Source organism: Arachis duranensis, chromosome 1 (assembly GCF_000817695.3).
Source record: "Arachis duranensis cultivar V14167 chromosome 1, aradu.V14167.gnm2.J7QH, whole genome shotgun sequence".
In the NCBI taxonomy this organism is placed as follows: Eukaryota; Viridiplantae; Streptophyta; class Magnoliopsida; order Fabales; family Fabaceae; genus Arachis; species Arachis duranensis.
In genome coordinates, this window is record NC_029772.3 from 48,638,319 (window position 1) to 48,657,189 (window position 18,871).

Sequence of the window (18,871 nt, forward strand, 5' to 3'; positions counted from 1 at the left end):
TTTACCAAAACTTATAAACTCCCAAGTTTTGAATCATATTCTTACCAATCCATACCAAATCAACCCAAAACTCAACCATTCCAATCATTAGTTATTTCCAAACCTCTTTCAATCATCAACTCATCAATTTCCACCATATATAACCAAATCTCACATAATAAATCAACATTTCATATCCCAAACTCCAAATAAACATTCAATGTATCAATCACCATATATATAATTTCGTACTTCACCAACCAATACAGCCACACACAATCATTTACACCATCATTCTAAAGCCCTATCCTAGGGTCACTAGCCGACGTTTTCACAACTACATTACATTTTAAATACAGAAAACCGAAACTATACCTTGGCTGATTCCCGCTTAACCCGGAACACTCTTTAATTAAACTCCTAAGGTCTCCAAAACCTCACCAGTAGATTACCAAGCACAAAATCTCCTTTCCAATCTTTCTAAAACCACCAATTAAGCTCAAATACACATATATTTAATACCTAAGCTATAATATCACACCAAAACACAATAACTCAATACCCAATACCTTAAATTCACATTTTCACTAGGGTTTGAGATCTCTTACCTTATCCAAGGATCAAGGGAGCAAGAACAAGCTTTTCCCTCAAGCTAATTTGATCCTACAACACAAGGAGCTCACAAATTTCAACATCTTTGCCCAATAAATTTGAAATCATGGGCTGGGATTCGAAGAAAGAAGTGTGGCTTACCTCAAGAATGTTTGTGTGGGTTTTGTAGAGATCGACGCTGCGGTTACTTGGCCGTAAATAGTGCGTCAATCGGAGCTCCGGATCAAAAGATATTATTAATGGAAGGTTGATGTGAATAGGAGCAAGGGTTCATGTTCTTCCTTCCTCCCCCAAGTGTTTCAACGTGTGTGTTTAGAATGGGGGGAAGAAGAGTTGTGCCTTTCATTAAATGGGGTATTGGGCTGAACCAAGGGCGCAATACGAGTTCGTTTGGCGCGTTTGGCCCATTCGGCCCAATCTTAGGCGATTTCTTTAAAATTGGTGTCAAAATTTTCGTTTTAAATTTCTCTATCACATTAAACCATAAAAACCTCATTTTCTCATTTTCTAGAATATATTTTAATTTATGGGTTAATTAGGCATTAATTAACCGCGTTTTACAGTTCTTGTGACCTAATTGGGAATTTTGCCAACAAAATTCGAATTCAGTTACTTGAGAATAGGTGTGGGTAGTCCGCTCACATCTCTGACTCAGGTTTCCAAGTGTGCTCCTCAACACCGGCTCGAATCCATGCCACTTTCACTAATGAAACCTCTTTTCCGTGCAACTTCTTAATACTCGTGTCATCATTCCTGACCAGAGTCACCGGGAGAGTCAAATCATCTTTTAACTAAAACGATTCAGGTTCTAACACATGGCTAGCATCAGAAGTATACTTCCAATGCTACAACACGTGAAATATGTCATGCAGATTCAAATGGTGAGGTGGTAGAGCCATCCGATACGCCACCGGTCCAACTCTCTCAAGAATCTGAAACAGACCGATGTATTGAGGATTCAGTTTCTTCGTCTTAATCTCTCTACCTACTCTTGTTATCAGAGTAACCTTAAGGAAAACATGGTCTCCTTCCTCAAACTCAAAGGGTTTCCACCTCTAATCAATGTAACTCTTCTGACGGCTCTGAGTAGTGAGCATCCTATCTCTGATTTTCTTAACTTGCTCGGTAGTTTCAGCTATCAATTTCGGCCCTAACAAGCTCTTTTCCCCGGTTTTATACCATCATAGCGGAGATTGGCATTTATTCCCATACAAAGCCTAGTATGGAGCCATTCCGATGCTCGCATGGTAACTATTTTCATACGCAAACTTCACTTGCGGCATATACCGATCCCAACTCGCCGGTTGGTCCAAAACACAAGCCCTCAACATATCTTCTAGGGTTTGGATTGACCTCTCAAATTGACCATCTGTTTGAGGATGGCAAGCTGTACTTAAGCTCAAACGGGTTCCAAAAGCTCTCTGAAATGCACCCTAGAACCTTGAAGTGAAACGGGGATCTCTGTCAGAAATTATAGTCGTAGGCACACCATGAAGTCTTACAATCTCCTTTATATATAGGCGTGCTAACTCCTCAAGGGTATAGTTCATCCGAATGGGTAAAAAGTGAGCCGATTTCGTCAGCCGGCCCACAATTACCCAGATAGCATCAAAACCGGTCCTAGTCCTCAACAATCCCAACACAAAATCCGTCGCAATGCTCTCCCACTTCCATTGCAAAATCTCCAAGGGCTGCAACGTCCCAGAAGGTCTCTGATGTTCAATCTTCACCTTTTGACAAGTTAGGCACTTTGAGACATATTCCGCCACATCATTCTTTAAACCAGGCCACCAAAACATAGCCTTTAAGCCATGGTACATCTTAGTATTCCCAAGGTGAATAGAAAATCTACTTTTATGTGCTTCCTTTAATATATCTTGCCGTAAAGTCTCAACATCTGGCATAATGATCCTACCCTTGAATCTCCATAACCTATCAGATCCCATGACACTCTCCACTACTTTCCTTGTTAAATAGCTGGTAACACCTTTGGTAACACATCATCATTCTGATGAGCCTTTAGGAGCTCGGATTTAAAATCACTTAAGATATGTAATTGGTTCAAACACAGAGTTCTGGCCACTTCCTGAACACCAACCTTCAGAATTTCGAATGCTCTAAGCAACTCCTCTTCTCGAAGCATCATCCAAGAAGTATACAAAAATTTCTAACTTAGCGCATCTGCTACGACGTTCGCTTTCCCAGGATGGTAATTCAACTCAAAGTCGTAGTCTTTCATTAACTCCATCCACCTCCTCTGCCGCATATTGAGCTCTTTCTGATCAGAGGTATTTCAAGCTCTTGTGATCAGAGAAAACTCAGAACTTAACTCGATAGAGGTAATGCCTCCACACCTTTAGCGCAAACACAACCATAGCGAGTTCCAGATCGTGTATTGGGTAATTAACTTCGTGAGGTCTCAACTGCCATGAGGCATATGCCACCATATTCTGGTGCTGCATTAGCACGCACCCCAAAACTTTAGTGAGGCATCACAATATACCTCAAATGGTTCATTCAGCTCGGGTAACACCAACACAGGCGCGGTAGTCAACTTTTGCTTCCACGCTTGAAAACTCTCCTCGCACTCAGAAGTCCAAACAAACGGTACGTCTTGGCAAGTTAGCTTGGTCAACAGCAAAGCTATCTGCGAGAAGCCTTTGATGAATATTCTATAGTAGCCAACTAAGCCCAGAAAACTCCTTATCTCAATCACTGAGGTCGGTCATCCCCAGTCCATCACTGCTTCCACCTTAGAAAGATCCACTACTATCCCCTGTTTACTCACCACGTGACCTAGAAACTTGACCTCACTCTTCCAGAATTCACATTTAGATAACTTGGCGTACAATTTTCTCTCCTTCAAGAGTTGTAACACGGTTCGCAAGTGCTCGACATGCTCTTCTTCGATCTTAGAATAAATTAGTATGTCATCAATGAAGACGACAACAAACTTATCCAAGAATGGGCTGAAGATTCTGTTCATGTAGTCCATAAATGATGCAGGAGCATTTGTCAACCCAAAAGACATTATAGCGTATTCGTAGTGACCATAACGAGTTCTGAAAGCGATCTTAGGGATTTCCTCAACTCTCACTCTTATCTGGTGATAACCGGATCGGAAATTAATCTTGGAGAAAACCCTGGCTCCTTGTAACTGATCCATGAGATCGTTAATCCTTGGCAGTGGGTAATTATTCTTTATTGTGACCTTGTTCAGTTGTTTGTAATCCATACAAAGCCGCATACTCCTGTCTTTCTTCTTCACCAACAATACTGGTGCTCCCCACGGAGAAATACTAGGGCAGATAAAATGCTTGCTTATTAAGTCTTCCAACTGAGTCTTGAGCTCGGCCATTTCCAAAGGCGACATTCTATAAGGGGAAATCGAGATTGGCCCTATTCCCGACACCAACTCAATTGTAAACTCAACCTCTCAGCTAGGAGGGAATTCTTTAATGTCATCAAGAAATACCTCAGGAAATTCACAAACAACTGGGATTTACTCTAAGTCTTGTTCCTCACCCGACACATTCGCAGCTAACAGCATAACACCTTGACATTCCTCCCCTGAACAATTTACTACCACATAGTTCAAGTAGCAACCGTTCACCACAACCGGCCCTTCCGATCTTTCCGGCATGAAATGCAACGATTTCTCAAAGCAGTTTAACAAGACACAATTCTTAGATAACCAGTCCAATCCCAAGGTAAGATCAAGACCGGTCATCGGCAAAAAAATCAAGTCATGTACAAAATCACGCTGCTTGACCCTAAATGAAACTTGAGAATATCCTAGCCTAGTTACCATGACTTCATGGGTGGAATTATACACCTTCAAGTCATAGCCTAAAACCACAATCTTCAATCCTAACTCACTAGCCTTCTTAAATGCAATGAATAAATGTGATGCTCCAGAATCAAACAAGGCATTTAAAATCTGACCAGCCATTTCACAATTACCTCGAATAAGTGTCTCTGATCCCTCGGTACCCACAGCTGAAGTAGTAAACACCCGACCAAGCTATTGTACTCTCCCAGCACACTGTCTCTACTTTTCCAGACAGTTTGAGGCTTTATGCCCCGGCTTCCCACATGAGTAACACAACCCCCATCCAGGCTTGCACGGAACACCAAGATGGTAACTCCCACATCTAGCACACGCCTGCTCATTCTGAGGCTGCTTCCCAAATCTCCTCCTCAGAGCATTGTTGTTGTTAGGCCTCCTAAAGTTGTTCTGACCCTGAGTCCTCTGTGGTGCAAAACCTCCCCACTTGAAGGGCAGACCTCTAGGAGCAAAACTCTTCCCTCAGTTCAGCGGAAATAATCCCCTCTGGCTTCCCCTTTCTGTAGCTGCCTTCTTCACACACTCTTCGGCAACTCTGCTCTTGTTCACCAACTCAGAGAAAGTCCTTATCTCCATAGGCCCTACTGAGCTGCAGATGTCGCTTCGGAGCCCTCCTTCATACTTGATACACTTCCACTCCTCAAAGTCTTCCAAAGCTCCTTGACACATACAGGAGAACCTAAATAACTCCTCAATTTGTCTGTGTACTCAGATACAGCCATAGTTCCCTACTTCAGCTGCAGTAACTCCAATTGCTTTGCCGTCTGGGCAGAATTCAGAAAATACTTCTTGTAGAATTCCACCTGGAAGTCATCCCAGGTGATAGGGTCATCGCCCTGCTATATGAGATGTTGGGTTCCCTGCCACCAATGCGACACTTTTTCGGTGAGCAGATAAGTAGCAAACTCGATGCACTATTCCTTAGGCACTGAAGAACAAAACTCTCGCGCGATCTAGAATTTCCACAAATAAATTCCCGTTGTAAGTATAGCTTCAAGACCGACAAGATTTCCTTTCTTACAAAAGTTTTGGTTGTCACAAGTAACAAACCCCTTTGAAATTGATAACCGAAGTATTTAAACCTCAGGTCGTCTTCTCAAGGAATTGCAGGGAAGTATAATTTATTATTGGATATACAAAGGTATATTTTGGGGTTTTGAAAAGGTTTGAACAAGAAAAATAGATTGCAGGAATTAATAATTCAATAACAATAAATCACTTGGCAAGGTATGAAAACTAGAATTCATATCCTAGTTATCCTTATCAGATGTGATAAGAATTGGGTCTTAATCCCACTTAGTTATCCCTTATTAAATAAAGGAAAGTCAAGTGGACTAATTAAAATGATCTTTGAGTTTCAGTCAACTTTTAGAGCGATCCAAATTAATTAGCAATTGCCAAATTCAACCACTGCTGAGTTTGATAACTCAAGTATTACCAATTAATTAACCAAAGCCAAAAGCGAAAATAAATCATAAATAAAGTAGAACAATCATGAGTCTGAAATACCTCAAATTATATTAACTAAGAAAATCCTAACATGAATGGTTCATAAGCCAATTGGGCGACATCAATCAAATACACATAAAAGCATCAGAATAAATAAAAATAAAAATAGAAGAGAAACATAAATTATTGAACCTGGTATGAAGAAACAATCCTAATGACTAAAAGAAATCCTAAATCCTTTAAGAGGAATCCTAATACTAAATCCTAAGAGAGAAGAGGGAACCTCTCTCTAAAAGCTACATCTAAAAACTCAAATTGTGAATTATGATCTCCTCTCCTGAGTCTTTGCATGTTCCTTGACTTCAATCTGTGTTTCTGGGCCAAAATTTGGGTCAAAATGCAGCCCAAAACTGTCTCCAGCATATTCTGTAATTTCTGCAGATTGCGCAGGTCACGCATACGTGTCATTCACGTGTACGCGTCATTCAGCATTTTCCTTGCCACGCTTGCACGTCAGGCACATGCTCGCGTCGTTTGCACGAACTCCAATCCACGCGTACGCGTCAAGCACGCATATGCATCACTGTGATTTTGTCTGATTTGTGCGCACGCGTCAGCCATGCGTGCGCGTCGCTGTCCGCTGGTTGTCTCCTTTACTTCTTGCGCTCCTTCCCTTTTTTTGCAAGCTTCCTCTCTATTCTCTAAGTCATTCCTGCCCTATGAAGCCTGAAATACTTAACACACATATCAAGGCATCGAATGGTAATAAGAGATGATTAAAATACACAAATTAAAGATTCTAGGAGGCAAGTTTTCAATCATAGAATAATTTGGGAAGGAATTGCAAATACATGCCAATCATATGAATAAGTGGGTAAAGACTTGATAAAAACAACTCAATTAAACACAAGATAAACCATAAAATAGTGGTTTATTAGGCACCAACTACGCTTGCAGTGCGCGCTCCATAGCTTGAAACTAAGTGTGGGCTTCCGTCGAATTAATGGTTCCCTTAAGCTTTGGCGGATTGACCTTCAAGAAGGTTGCCAACGTTATTGGACCTTGAGTCCCGTTTCTTCTATTCCCCTCATTATTATGGTTGTTCATCTGCTGTCTGAGTGCCTTAGCAGTGGCCGACATTGTAGCAGCCATATTCTGCAATGCATCCATGAAGTTCACGGGGTCATTCGGGTTAGTTTTCGGCCCATAAGTACCGGCACGTCCTCTCCCACGGCCTCGACCGCATCCACGAGGCGCCATCTGGTTCCTATACACACCAAACAATTGATATCAAGTTGATTAGTCTCAATATTGGAAGTCTAGTGCTCAAAGTCCCAAATGCATGCTCATGAAATTTTATGCCAGTTATATCAGTCAAATATCCTAATAGCACATAAACACAACCACAAAGAATGCACAGAAGCATAGTCAGTTCGTCCTTCAGGCTCTGTAGGAACAAACTGCTTTGATACCATAATGTAACACCCTACCAAACAGAGTCTTATGCTTAAGTCATAAAACAGAGGTGGCGATATATTACGACCTCTATAAATAAAATTCAGTATATATAGTAGTATAAAAAGATTTATAACTAGGAGCCTTTGAAGAAAAATAGATAAATCAAAACCGTTAAATGAAAAAGTGCAACACTCTGATCGATAATGTAAATGAAACAGATAAAGGATAAGCTAACATGAAAGGATGTACAGAAGAGTGCCAACAATACATATATCAAGGCTCCGGACTCAGTTTGCGAAGTTAACTGGTCAGAGCATAACAGTATACATATATATATATATATAAGAACTATCCAAAATAAAACCCAAAAAAGACAAAATACAGGACCTAATTCTCCAAAATAACCTCTAGGAGGAGATAATACAAAATACATATATACAGTGGAGAATATAGTATCTAAACAAGTACAAAATTATCAAATAAAATCCCAAGATAATAAGGATCTTCGCCAAAAGGAAGTCTACAGCATGCCTCAGTGATGAGCTTCACGTCCTACATTTGAAAACCACAAAATCCACATGTGTGAGAACCAGAGGTTCTCAGTATGATAACGGTGCCCAAATATCTAACATGTAATGTCCTAGGAAAGCCGAAGGCAATCCTAGAACTTTCAGATTATAATCAAAGTGCATAAACATGCTAAACCATAAGAAATGTAAATAGGTGACTAAATTAAGGATCTTCAGACTAACTAACATCCCCTTTCCAAGTTCTGCAAACCTCCCTACCGCCAACAGTAATAGAGATGCAAGCACAAGTAAATCAAGCAAGGAATGCATAAATAAGAAGTAGATAAGACAATTAAGAAATTAGCAAGTAATGATGCAATCAATTAGGCAAACCAGAAAATTCACATATAATGCATATGATGCATGCCTGTCCTAGTGGCTGATGAGTCTCATCTGTCGGTTATAAAGCCAGCCCGACAAGTCCTAGTAGCTAACCATTGGACTGTCCCTCTGTGGTGCATCCCCAACTCGAGTTAACTCATAACATAAACATCATATATATATATATATATATTCAACACCCTCACCGGTGTATATTTACGAGGGTGAGCTCATCCGAAACTTTCATAGTGTCCGGCCACACTTAGGCCCCGTTTGTTTGATGTCCGTGTCTTGCCAAGACATAAACACGGTTGGACGTGTCTATTGTTTGGTTTGTGAGACACAAAAATAAGAAGGAGACGCTTAAACACAAGCATAGACAAAATACATGTATTTCATGTCTCAGTAAAATGGCGAGACACGGATTTTTGGTGATGGACACAGATCTGTATTCTTTTTTTTAGACTATTTTATCCTCATTCATTTTCTGAAATTCCAGATATCTCCCTTTTTTCTTACAAACCCTAACGAGTGATTTCTTCTGCAATTGTTCTGTACCATTGAAGCTGTACCTCCGCCACACATCCTCTCCGTTTCCCACTGACTCTCCTTTCTGATTACTGCGTGCTATGCTCCGGTTGCGGTGAGCATGTGTTGCTACTCCACCGCCTTTGCCTCTCCATCCCGCAGCCGCATTAGCCTCCTCCTAGCTGTGCTTTGCCTTGTTGCCTCTAGTATTTTCCTCTTGTGATATATTTTTTTTTATTTTGATTATTGATAAGATGTGTTATTATTTATTGAGTGCTATTCTAGTGTTTGGGTATATAGCTAGTCGGATTGTAGGTACACCTAGGATTTCTTTATAATTACTCATTTTATTTTCATCTTAATTCTTCAACAGACAATGGATAATTTCGGTGGTGGTTGTTTCAAAGTATTTTGAAGTTTGATAAGTTATTTTCCTTAATCAAAGAGGAAAAATAATGGAAAAAGCCATGTGTCTAATTCAAAGAGGGCAATTTATTTGTATTGTGTCTATAAAATTGGTTATTAATCTACTCACTAAGTTGTTGATCAAATTTTTTGTATTATGTGTTGTAGAAATTGAATAAGTTGGATGATAATTTTTTGTAGAAATTGACATGTTAATTTATAAGCTTGGATCTTTTTTCATTGTGATAGTAGTCAGAGTCAATTTTGTCTTAGAAAGTTATCAATCACCTATCTCAAAATATTATTTCCTTTCATTTACTTAACAAAATTACATATTAAAACTCTTAATTATTTTTAGCTCATATTTTTATTGATACGTATTTAATTAGATTTCAATCATGTCTTTTCTATTTTGTTCATCGCTACTTACATATGCTTATGTAATGAGTGTTTTCCCTATTTTTAGTTTAATTGAGCATCTTTCCTATTTGTACAAATTATTAGAGTTCTCCATTTATGTATTTACTTGTTATTGTTTCTTAGGAAGTGATGATGGATCGTTCTAAACAACTTAAGCTATGTGTTGGATATTACTGGATTATGAGAATGCAAATTGACACATTAATGCTGCTATTTTTAGTTACTTTATATATGTATATTAGGAATAGAAGGCGAGGTCATTCTTTGATTGGTCAAAAAGTGAACACACTGCCATTAAGGCGAGATGCATTAGATAATATCGTTGGAGAAGGTGGAGATAGAAATTGAATATAGGAGTTAAGATTGAGTTTAAATTCATTTGCAACTTTATGTGAATTGCTACAAGTTCAAGGTGGATTAGACGAAGACGGTCATGTTGGCATAGGTGAGCAAGTAACTACTTTCTTAATCATATTAGCTCACCATGCGAAAAATCGCGCCTTACAAGTTAGGTTCTATAGGTCTGGTGAAACTATTAGTAGTATTTTCACAAGGTATTGTGTTCGATTTTACGTGTCTAAAGTATCTTATTTGCAAAGGCAGACCCTGTACCAGAAGATTGTGTAGATCCCAGATGGAAATGGTTCAAGGTAGGCTGTGTATGTAGCTCTTACTTTTATTGGTCAAGTTAACTCTGCGTGTAATAACTTTTTTTTTCATTTGATAGGGTTGTCTAGGAGCATTAGATGGAACTTACATAGATGTCACATGTAACACCCCAATTGGCCTAAGCTTTCCCTCGCGTCGTAAAGCAAAGATTAATCAAGGACTACGACAGTTCTAAGCTCATACATCTGATATATAAAAGGAATAATATTATCTAGAAGCTTGATGACAAGTCATCTTATGCTAGTTTTACAAGTATTTTTCACTAGTTTCATTAGGTTTTATGCACTTTCTTGCACAATAAGTAAGTAATTGGAGTAGCTTTTTATGATTATCTTGAATCAACCAAACATCATTTATTTTACACAAAATCATGGGTTTTATGCTAGAATTGATAGATTTTATAAATGATGCAAGGATCTAGTGATTTTGGTGGGACTTTGATTAGTTGTTTGGTTGTTTGTAGATGAAGAAATGATGGAAAAGAGGAAAGAAGGATTTTTGGGCACTCTTTGAAGTTTGAGCATGCTTTGGACCTTAGGCCACGCTTTTCAAAGCATGGCCCATGATAGTAAAAGCATGGCAATCACCAAGGCTCACAAGGGCTAGCGCACAACCAAGGAAACCAAGGAAGGGTAGCGCTCAAACATTATAGCGCAGCGTTCACTCTAGTAAACGTTTTTTAGCACTCCATCAAGATGCACCAAATGGTGCAGCAAAAGCCAAAGGGTAGCGTTTGAAATAGTGAACACCACTTTCACTCCTTCCACCTTTATCGTGGATTTAAGCTTCGAGGAAGGAAGCTCACAAGGAGAGTTCGAAGGTTGCAACGTAGCGCTCGAAGAGGGAGCATTAAGGGAGCTGAGCGCGCATCAAGACAAGGAAGGGTAGCGCTCCAAAATTTGAGCGTAGTGCTCCCTTTAGCCAACGTTCTCGTGACACTCTTGGCAAGGGAGCAAGGCCCAAGTGTGCAACAATGGAAGGGGCGTTCAGTAAAGTGAACGCCACGTTCACCAATGTGAACGTTTTCGGCCTCTTGGCGAAGGAAAGTAAAGGGTAGCACTCACCAAATATGCGCTGGCCAAGGTTCGAAGAGGGAGCATGCACCATGAAGAGCATAGCGCTCAATTAAGGAAGGCTCAGTATCAAGTGTAGCATTCACAATTTGAACGTAGCATTCAAAGAGTGAATGCTAGGCAAGAAGGCTCAACACGTGACAAGGTACATAAGGCAAGAGTGAACACCAAGTTCATTAAACTCAACGGAGCGCTCCACTAGAGCATGCCTTCAGTCCAAATGAACCAAAGCCAACCGGACCCACCTTTCTTCAAATCCAAAATCAAACGATCCATTCCAAGATATGAAGACCAAACATAGAAAGTGTATAAATAGGATCAAATTCAATTTGTAAAGGACCTTTAGCTCATTTTTAGTTTTTTAGTTTTAAATTTTCATTCTGAATTTGGGGAATTGGGATTTAATCTTGTTTTCTTTCTATTTGTTCTTGCTTCTGTAACTTCTATTTTTTGTATTGGGTTTTTGAATTCAAATTGAGGAACTCCATTGAATTTCTTGATCTGAGAATCATCTTTGCTTTCCATTCATTTAGTCTTGAGAATTGGAGAATTGGATCAAGATCTTCTCTACTGTTTTCATTTTCATTTCTTCTGCAATTTCTTTTCTGTTTGGTCAAGGGAGTGATTGAGATCTAGATCTGCCTTCTGATCTCATTGCTCTTCTTCGATCTTCTGTTTCTCTTTAAGAATTTTATAATTGAGCTAAGTTTTCTTGCTGTTTGTTTTTTCAAGAAAATTTCCATTTCTGTTTGGCTACTGAGCTAAATCTCTTCATCTCATAGCTCTCTGGTTTACTTTAACTTGCATTTCCTTGTTCAATTCTGAATCCGAGCACCCAAATCGTTCTATTCTTCAAGAAATTTACATTTCTCAGTAATTTAAATTCAGCAATTTATATTTCTTGCACTTTAAGTTTCAGTCATTTATATTTCTTGCAATTTAACTTTCAGTTCTTTTACTTTCTTGCACTTTAAGTTTCTACAATTTTACTTCTTTTGTACTTTAGTTTTTATCCAATTTACATTCTGCACTTTAGTTTACTTGAAATTTCACTTCTATTGATCAAAATCACTCAAATCATCAAATATTTGCTTAATTAAATTCATCACCTAACTAAAATTGCTCAATCCATCAATCCTTGTGGGATCGACCTCACTCTTGGGAGTAATTACTACTTGATGCGACCCGGTACACTTGTTGGTGAGTTTGTGTGGAATCGTTTTTCCCTCATCAAATTTTTGGCACCATTGCCGGGGATTGATTTAGATTGACAATGATTAAGTAAGGTGATAATCTAGATTAAGTACTTTTTCTTTTATTTTTTCTTTCATTTCTGTTAAGCACACTAACTCTTTGAATTTTTGTTTAAGCTAACCTTAACATAACTCTAGCAACAGAGTGGATTGTGTTTCTTGGTTTCTGGTTTTGTGTGTATGACAGAAGCAAGGAGAGAGGTCTTCACCTCTGGTGATATTGATGAAAGAACTCTTCGAAGACTAAGAAGAGAATCCAGAGGAAAGGGAGCCATTAGTGGAGAGGAATCAAAGGAAGAGAACTAGGAGATGGAAGGAAATGCTCCTAATCCACAAGAGGGAGTGGCTGACAACAATGGCCAACCTCAAAGGAGGGTTCTAGCCTCTTATACTTTTCCTAATCCAAGGCACTATGGGAGTAGCATTGACGTTAGGATTTTTGCTGGTAAAGAATTTGTAAAAATATAGTCGCGTTGTGAGGATAGATTCTAAACCAACAGAAAATCCCTTCATACAAACGTTTTGGTTGTCACAAGTAACAAACCCCTTTAAAATTGATAACCGAGTATTTAAACCTCGGGTCATCTTCTCAAGAAATTGCAGGGAGGTATGCTCTTATTATTGGTTATGAGTCTTCTAAATTGGGGGTTTTTAAAGTGAGGAAGGAGTATGTTGAATGACAAGTAAAATAAATAAATAACTGTAAAATAAACTCTTGGCAAGATATGAGAAATTAGAAGTCCTATCCTAGTTATCCTTATCAGGTGTGATGAGAATTGGGTTTTAATCCCACTTAGTTATCCTTTACTAAAGCAAAGGAAAGTCAAGTGGACTAATTAGTTTGATCCTCAAGTCCTAGTCAATCCCTGTGGGAAGACTAGCTTTAGAGCAATCTAGATCAATTAGAATCTGGCAATTTCAACCACTACTAAGTTTGAAAACTCAAGAGTTACCAATTAATCAACCAAAGCCAAAAGGGAATAAAATCTACTTGAATGAAAATAATTTGGATAGAGCCCAAGCATCAATAACATATAAGTCTGAAATACCTCAATTTATATTAAATAAAGATGTCAATTCTAACATGGACAATATTCATAAGCCAATTGGGCGACATAAATCAAACACAAATAAAAGTATCGGAGTAAATAAAAGTAGAAGAGAAACATAAATTATTGAACCTAATACGATGAAGTAATCTTAATGACTAAAGAAATCCTAATCCTAAAACCTAAGAGAGAGGAGAGAACCCCTCGCACTAAAAACTACATCTAAAACCTAAAATTGTGAGTAATGATTGAATGATTCCTTCTGCTCCACTCCCAGCCTCTAATTTGTGTTTTCTGGGCCGAGAACTGGGTCAAAAATAGCCCAGAAATCACTCCTAGCACTTTCTGGTCCGTACAGGTCGCGGCAAAGTGACGCGGAGGCGTCATACACGCGTTTGTGTGGAATGAGATTCGCAAATGCAATGCATCCACGTGGAGCGCGCTTTCGTGTCACCTATCTGTATGGCCACTATGGCAAATTATATATCAAATCGAATCCCCGAATGTTAGATTTCCAACGCAACTGGAACCATCTTATTTGGATCTATGTAGCTCAAGTTATGACCATTTGAGTGCGAAGAGGTCAGGTTGGACAGCTTAGCAATTTCTTCAACTTCTTGTATTCCTTCCACTTTTGCATGCTTCCTTTCCATCCTCTAAGCCATTCTTGCCCTGTAATCCCCTGAAATCATTTAACACACATATCAAGGCATCGAATGATAATAAGAGAGGATTTAAATAAAAGAAAATAAAAGCCAAAGAAGCATGTTTTCAGTCATAGCACAAAATCGGAAGGAAAATGTAAAACCATGCAAATCATATGAATAAGTGGGTAAAGAGTTGATAAAAACCACTCAATTGAGCACAAGATAAACCATAAAATAGTAGTTTATCAACCTCCCCACACTTAAATATTAGCATGTCCTCATGCTAAGCTCAAGAGAAGCTATAAAGGAGTGAATAGAAATGATAGAGAGTATGCAATGCAACCTATCTATGCGGATGCAACTACATGCAAAATGTTTCTACCTACTTGGTTAAAAGTAAATATGTTCTTCAATACAAACTTGAATCAAATTCCACTAATTCAAATTACACAATAAAAGATAAGTAAACTTGTAAGAAGACAGCTCATGAAAGCAGGAAACATGGAATCAAGCATTGAACCCTTATTGGTAGTGTATATCACTCTTGTCTCTCAAGTGTATAGGGTACTTCACTCTAATCTTCTCTAATCATGCTTTCTAAACTTTGTTCTTCAGCTAACCAATCAACAAATATTTAGTATACCAATGCAAACATCATGAGGTCTTTTCAAGGTTGTAATAGGGCTGAGGTAAAGGTGAGGATGTATATATAAGGCTAAGTGAGCTAACAAAGTGAATCCTTGATTAGTCTAAGATCTCACCTAACATATACATACTTTATACAATTTAAAATGCTTTACCTAGCTACCCAAATTTTTCCACTTTTGTATTACATGCTCATGTATCGAACTTATTTTTGAATTTTGTCCCATGTGCATTGATTCTTTTTATTTTGCATTCGGGGTAATATATTTTTTTTGTATTCCTTATTTAATTACTTAATAATAAATTTTTTTCTTTTTTTTTTGTCAATGCACATGGTAATTTAATTATTTTGATTTCATATGAGCATGCTTCCCAAATTTTCAAATAACTTATTCAATTTAATTTCCTTTTTTCCTATCATCCCATGTTCCCATAAAATTCCCCACACTTAAATTTTACACAATATCTATCTTAAGCTAACCAAGGATTCAACTTGGAGTTTTTTTATTTTGTTTTTCTGCTTAAGGCTAGTAATGTGGTTATAAAACGGAAGGGGATTAAAAGGCTCAAGGGAGCTAACAAAGATGATTTAAAGGGTAGTTTTATTTGGGATAAGTGAGTAAAAATTCAAATAATGGCCTCAATCATATGCAAGTATGTAAATATACTAAATAATGGACATATAGACTGGAACAAAATAAAGATTACAATCATAGAGAAGAAAACACACAAGAATAAAAATTTATGGTTAACTAATGTAACCATGCAATTAAGCTCAAAATCTCACGGGTTGTGTGTTCTTTAGCTCAAAAAACCATGTTCCAAATACAACTTCCAAACAAGTTTAACACAAATTTTTCGATTTAAATTAGTGAAATACTATAAAAATTTCTTGAAAAAGAAAATATTACTTCAACCAAGTAGTAACTAAATGCATAAAATCAAACAAACATGCAATCAAATACGGAAATGCAACAATGAACAAATTAACATTGGTGTTAAAAAAGAAGTAACTAACCCACGGATCGGTATCGACCTCCCCACACTTAAAGATTGCACCGTCCTTGGTGCATGCTAAGATGTACAAGTGGACGGGCAGCTCCAACTGATGTTTTTCTCTATAGATTGTGCAGAGTGACTTGTTTGTCTCCTCATATAGAAGTTCTTCCGTTTCTCTCTCTTTGTAGTGGCCATCCTAAAAGAAGAGAAAAAGGAAGGAAAGTAACCCAAAAAAAAGATAAAAACATAAATAAAATATGGGTGTTAATGCCAAATAATAAAGGTCTCAAGTACATGGTAGCTACAACATGCAAGTGAGAAAATAGTAAGAACAAATGGCATATCAATAGTGCAAAAAGTGCAACAAAGGGGAAGAGAGTGTGGGTAATGCAAGATAGTGTAAGTACGTATCAATGCAAAAGGAATATCAGTATTATAAAAATAGCATTGATTTATGAATAATAATATCCAATCAGAATAAAACAAGTCATGAAGCACAAGAATAATTCAAGAAAAGATGCAATAGTTGAAGAAGAGAATTTTAACACCAATGGAAAAGAAAAAGAAAGTAAGAAATGAGGAAGAAAGAAATAAGAAGGGAAAGAAGAATTAGGATTTGGGGAAGAAAATATAAGATATTTGGCTGATTTGGATAAGCTGTGCAGCGCAGGCGACGCGAGCGCGTGGATAGCGCTTCGATGAAGTGACGCGAATGCGTGGGTCACGCGTTCGCGTCAAGTGATTTGTGCTAGTGGCGCGAGTGCAGCTTCGCGTTCGCACAACTCTCTGTTTAAATGCATTTTGCCAAAAATCTGGGTGATGCAGTCACGTGGTTGACGCGATCGCGTGGATGGCCTAAATTTGAAAACGGCGCGGACGCGTGGGGCACGCGTACACGTGGTAGGGCTTGTGCTTCTAGCACGAGTCCAGCACAATTCTAGCTCAACTTTCAGCCATACACCCTTTTTACGTCGATTTCAGGGCACGCGTTCGCGTGGGTGACGCGGACGCGTGGGAGGCATTTTTCCCACATGATGCGGACGCGTCAGCGACGCAATCGCGTGGATCAATTTGTGCCAAAGGCACGCCTCCAGCCATGCTCTCGCGTGACTCTCTGTTCAATTTATTTTCTTCCTAACGCACCTATGACGCGGACGCGTCGGCGACGCTGTCGCGTCGCGTGTGAAATTTTTTTAAATGCAGTATGCAGAATGCAATGTTTAATATGAATGTTATGCAAGTATGCATGATTCCAGGTTCAATCAAAACTCAAAAACAAACAAAACATACTAGAATTAAAACTGAAAGAGGAACGATAATACCATGGTGGGTTGTCTTCCACCTAGCACTTTTAGTTAAAGTCCTTAAGTTGGACATTCTGGTGAGCACCTTGTCATGGTGGCTTATGCTTGTACTGATCCAGGAATCTCCACCAGTGTTTGGAATGCCAGCATCCTCTGGGGACCCAAACAAGGTACGCAAAGCCCTTAGGTGAGTTCAAAGAGGCTTGCAGGCTCCCGGAGTGTTGAATGGTAGAATAGATTCCATGATCCCAAATTCTACTTTTACACGCGTCTTTGTCTTGGTCTGCATTTTTCCAATCGGGTGATAAGTAATCCGAATTCTCACTACAGTGACCAAACAGCATCTGAGATCCTTCCAATTGAGCTTGACACCAATTCTTGCACCTCAAATTGAAGTGTGAAACCTTAGTGAATCTTGCATACCAGATCTGAGTGCAAGTCTTTTCCTGTTTGCTTTTAAAGCTGCAAAGAGCTCTAAACTGGCCATCTGTCTCAAGCAAACCATATTCAAGTGGAAAAGTAAAGATGAAAGTCAAGGATTTTACCCACTTGAAGTTCGTATTGGGTGGTAATGGCCGTGGGATAAGTGTTTCCGGTGGTTCTGCAACACTTACTCCCTTGTGGTCTTCAGCGAATTCCTCCACTTCTTGGAAATTTTCTTCCAATTCAACCATGTCTTGATCAAGGTCACCGATATCTTCATCACTCGAGTCATAATTGGGAGGTTGAGAAAAATCGACCTCTGCATCATCTTCGTATTCACTTGGGGAAGATTCTTCTCTCTCAAAGAATTCACTTGCGGATGCAAGAGCATTACTAGGAGAACTTGAGTGGTGACTATCATCATCGAGAAAACTTGAGTTTTGGGTCATTCCGTCCAGTTCCTCATTGAGGAGCGGATAATTTATACGCTCTTTGGCATTGTTTTTAGTGTATTTTTAGTATGTTTTAGTTAGTTTTTTTTATATTTTTATTAGTTTTTATTTAAAATTCACTTTTCTGGACTTTACTATGAGTTTGTGTGTTTTTTTGTGATTTCAGGTACTTTCTGGCTGAAACTGAGGGACCTGAGCAAAAATCTGATTCAGAGGCTGAAAAGGACTGCAGATGCTGTTGGATTCTGACCTCCCTGCACTCGAAGTGAATTTTCTGGAGCTACAGAAGCCCAATCGGCGCACTCTCAATTGCGTTGGAAAGTAGACATCCTGGAATTTCCAACAATATATAATAGTCCATACTTTGCCTGATATTTGATGGCCCAAACCGGCATGCCAAATCAGCTCAAGATTGCCCGGCGTTTAACGCCAGAACTGGCACAGAAATGGGAGTTAAACGCCCAAACTGGCACAAAAGCTGGCGTTTAACTCCAAGAAAAGTCTCTACACATGAAAGCTTCAATGCTCAGCCAGAGCACACACCAAGTGTGCCCGGAAGTGGATTTTTATGTCATTTACTCATCTTTGTAAACCCTAAGCTACTAGTTCTCTACAAATAGGACCTTTTGCTATTGTATTAAAAATCTTTTGATCACTTTAGATCTTAGGATCATCTTTGAACGTCTAGTTCTTAGATTATGGGAGGCTGGCCATTCGGCCATGCCTAGACCTTGTTCTTATGTATTTTCAACGGTGGAGTTTCTACACA

The 18,871-nt window shown here is 38.7% G+C and overlaps 1 protein-coding gene across 1 annotated transcript; it reads right to left on the minus strand.

The window, feature by feature from the left end:
• Positions 1-4,093: 4,093 nt before the first annotated feature.
• On the minus strand, positions 4,094-4,543 carry LOC107488898 (uncharacterized). Its single transcript, XM_016109691.1, has one exon. It carries the CDS (start codon positions 4,541-4,543, stop codon positions 4,094-4,096), a length of 450 nt encoding a protein of 149 aa, XP_015965177.1.
• Positions 4,544-18,871: the final 14,328 nt, after the last annotated feature.

Excerpts from the sequence above, each read along its gene's own strand:
- LOC107488898 (XM_016109691.1), bottom strand. The coding sequence starts at position 4,543 with ATGGCTGGTCAGATTTTAAATGCCTTGTTTGATTCTGGAGCATCACAT.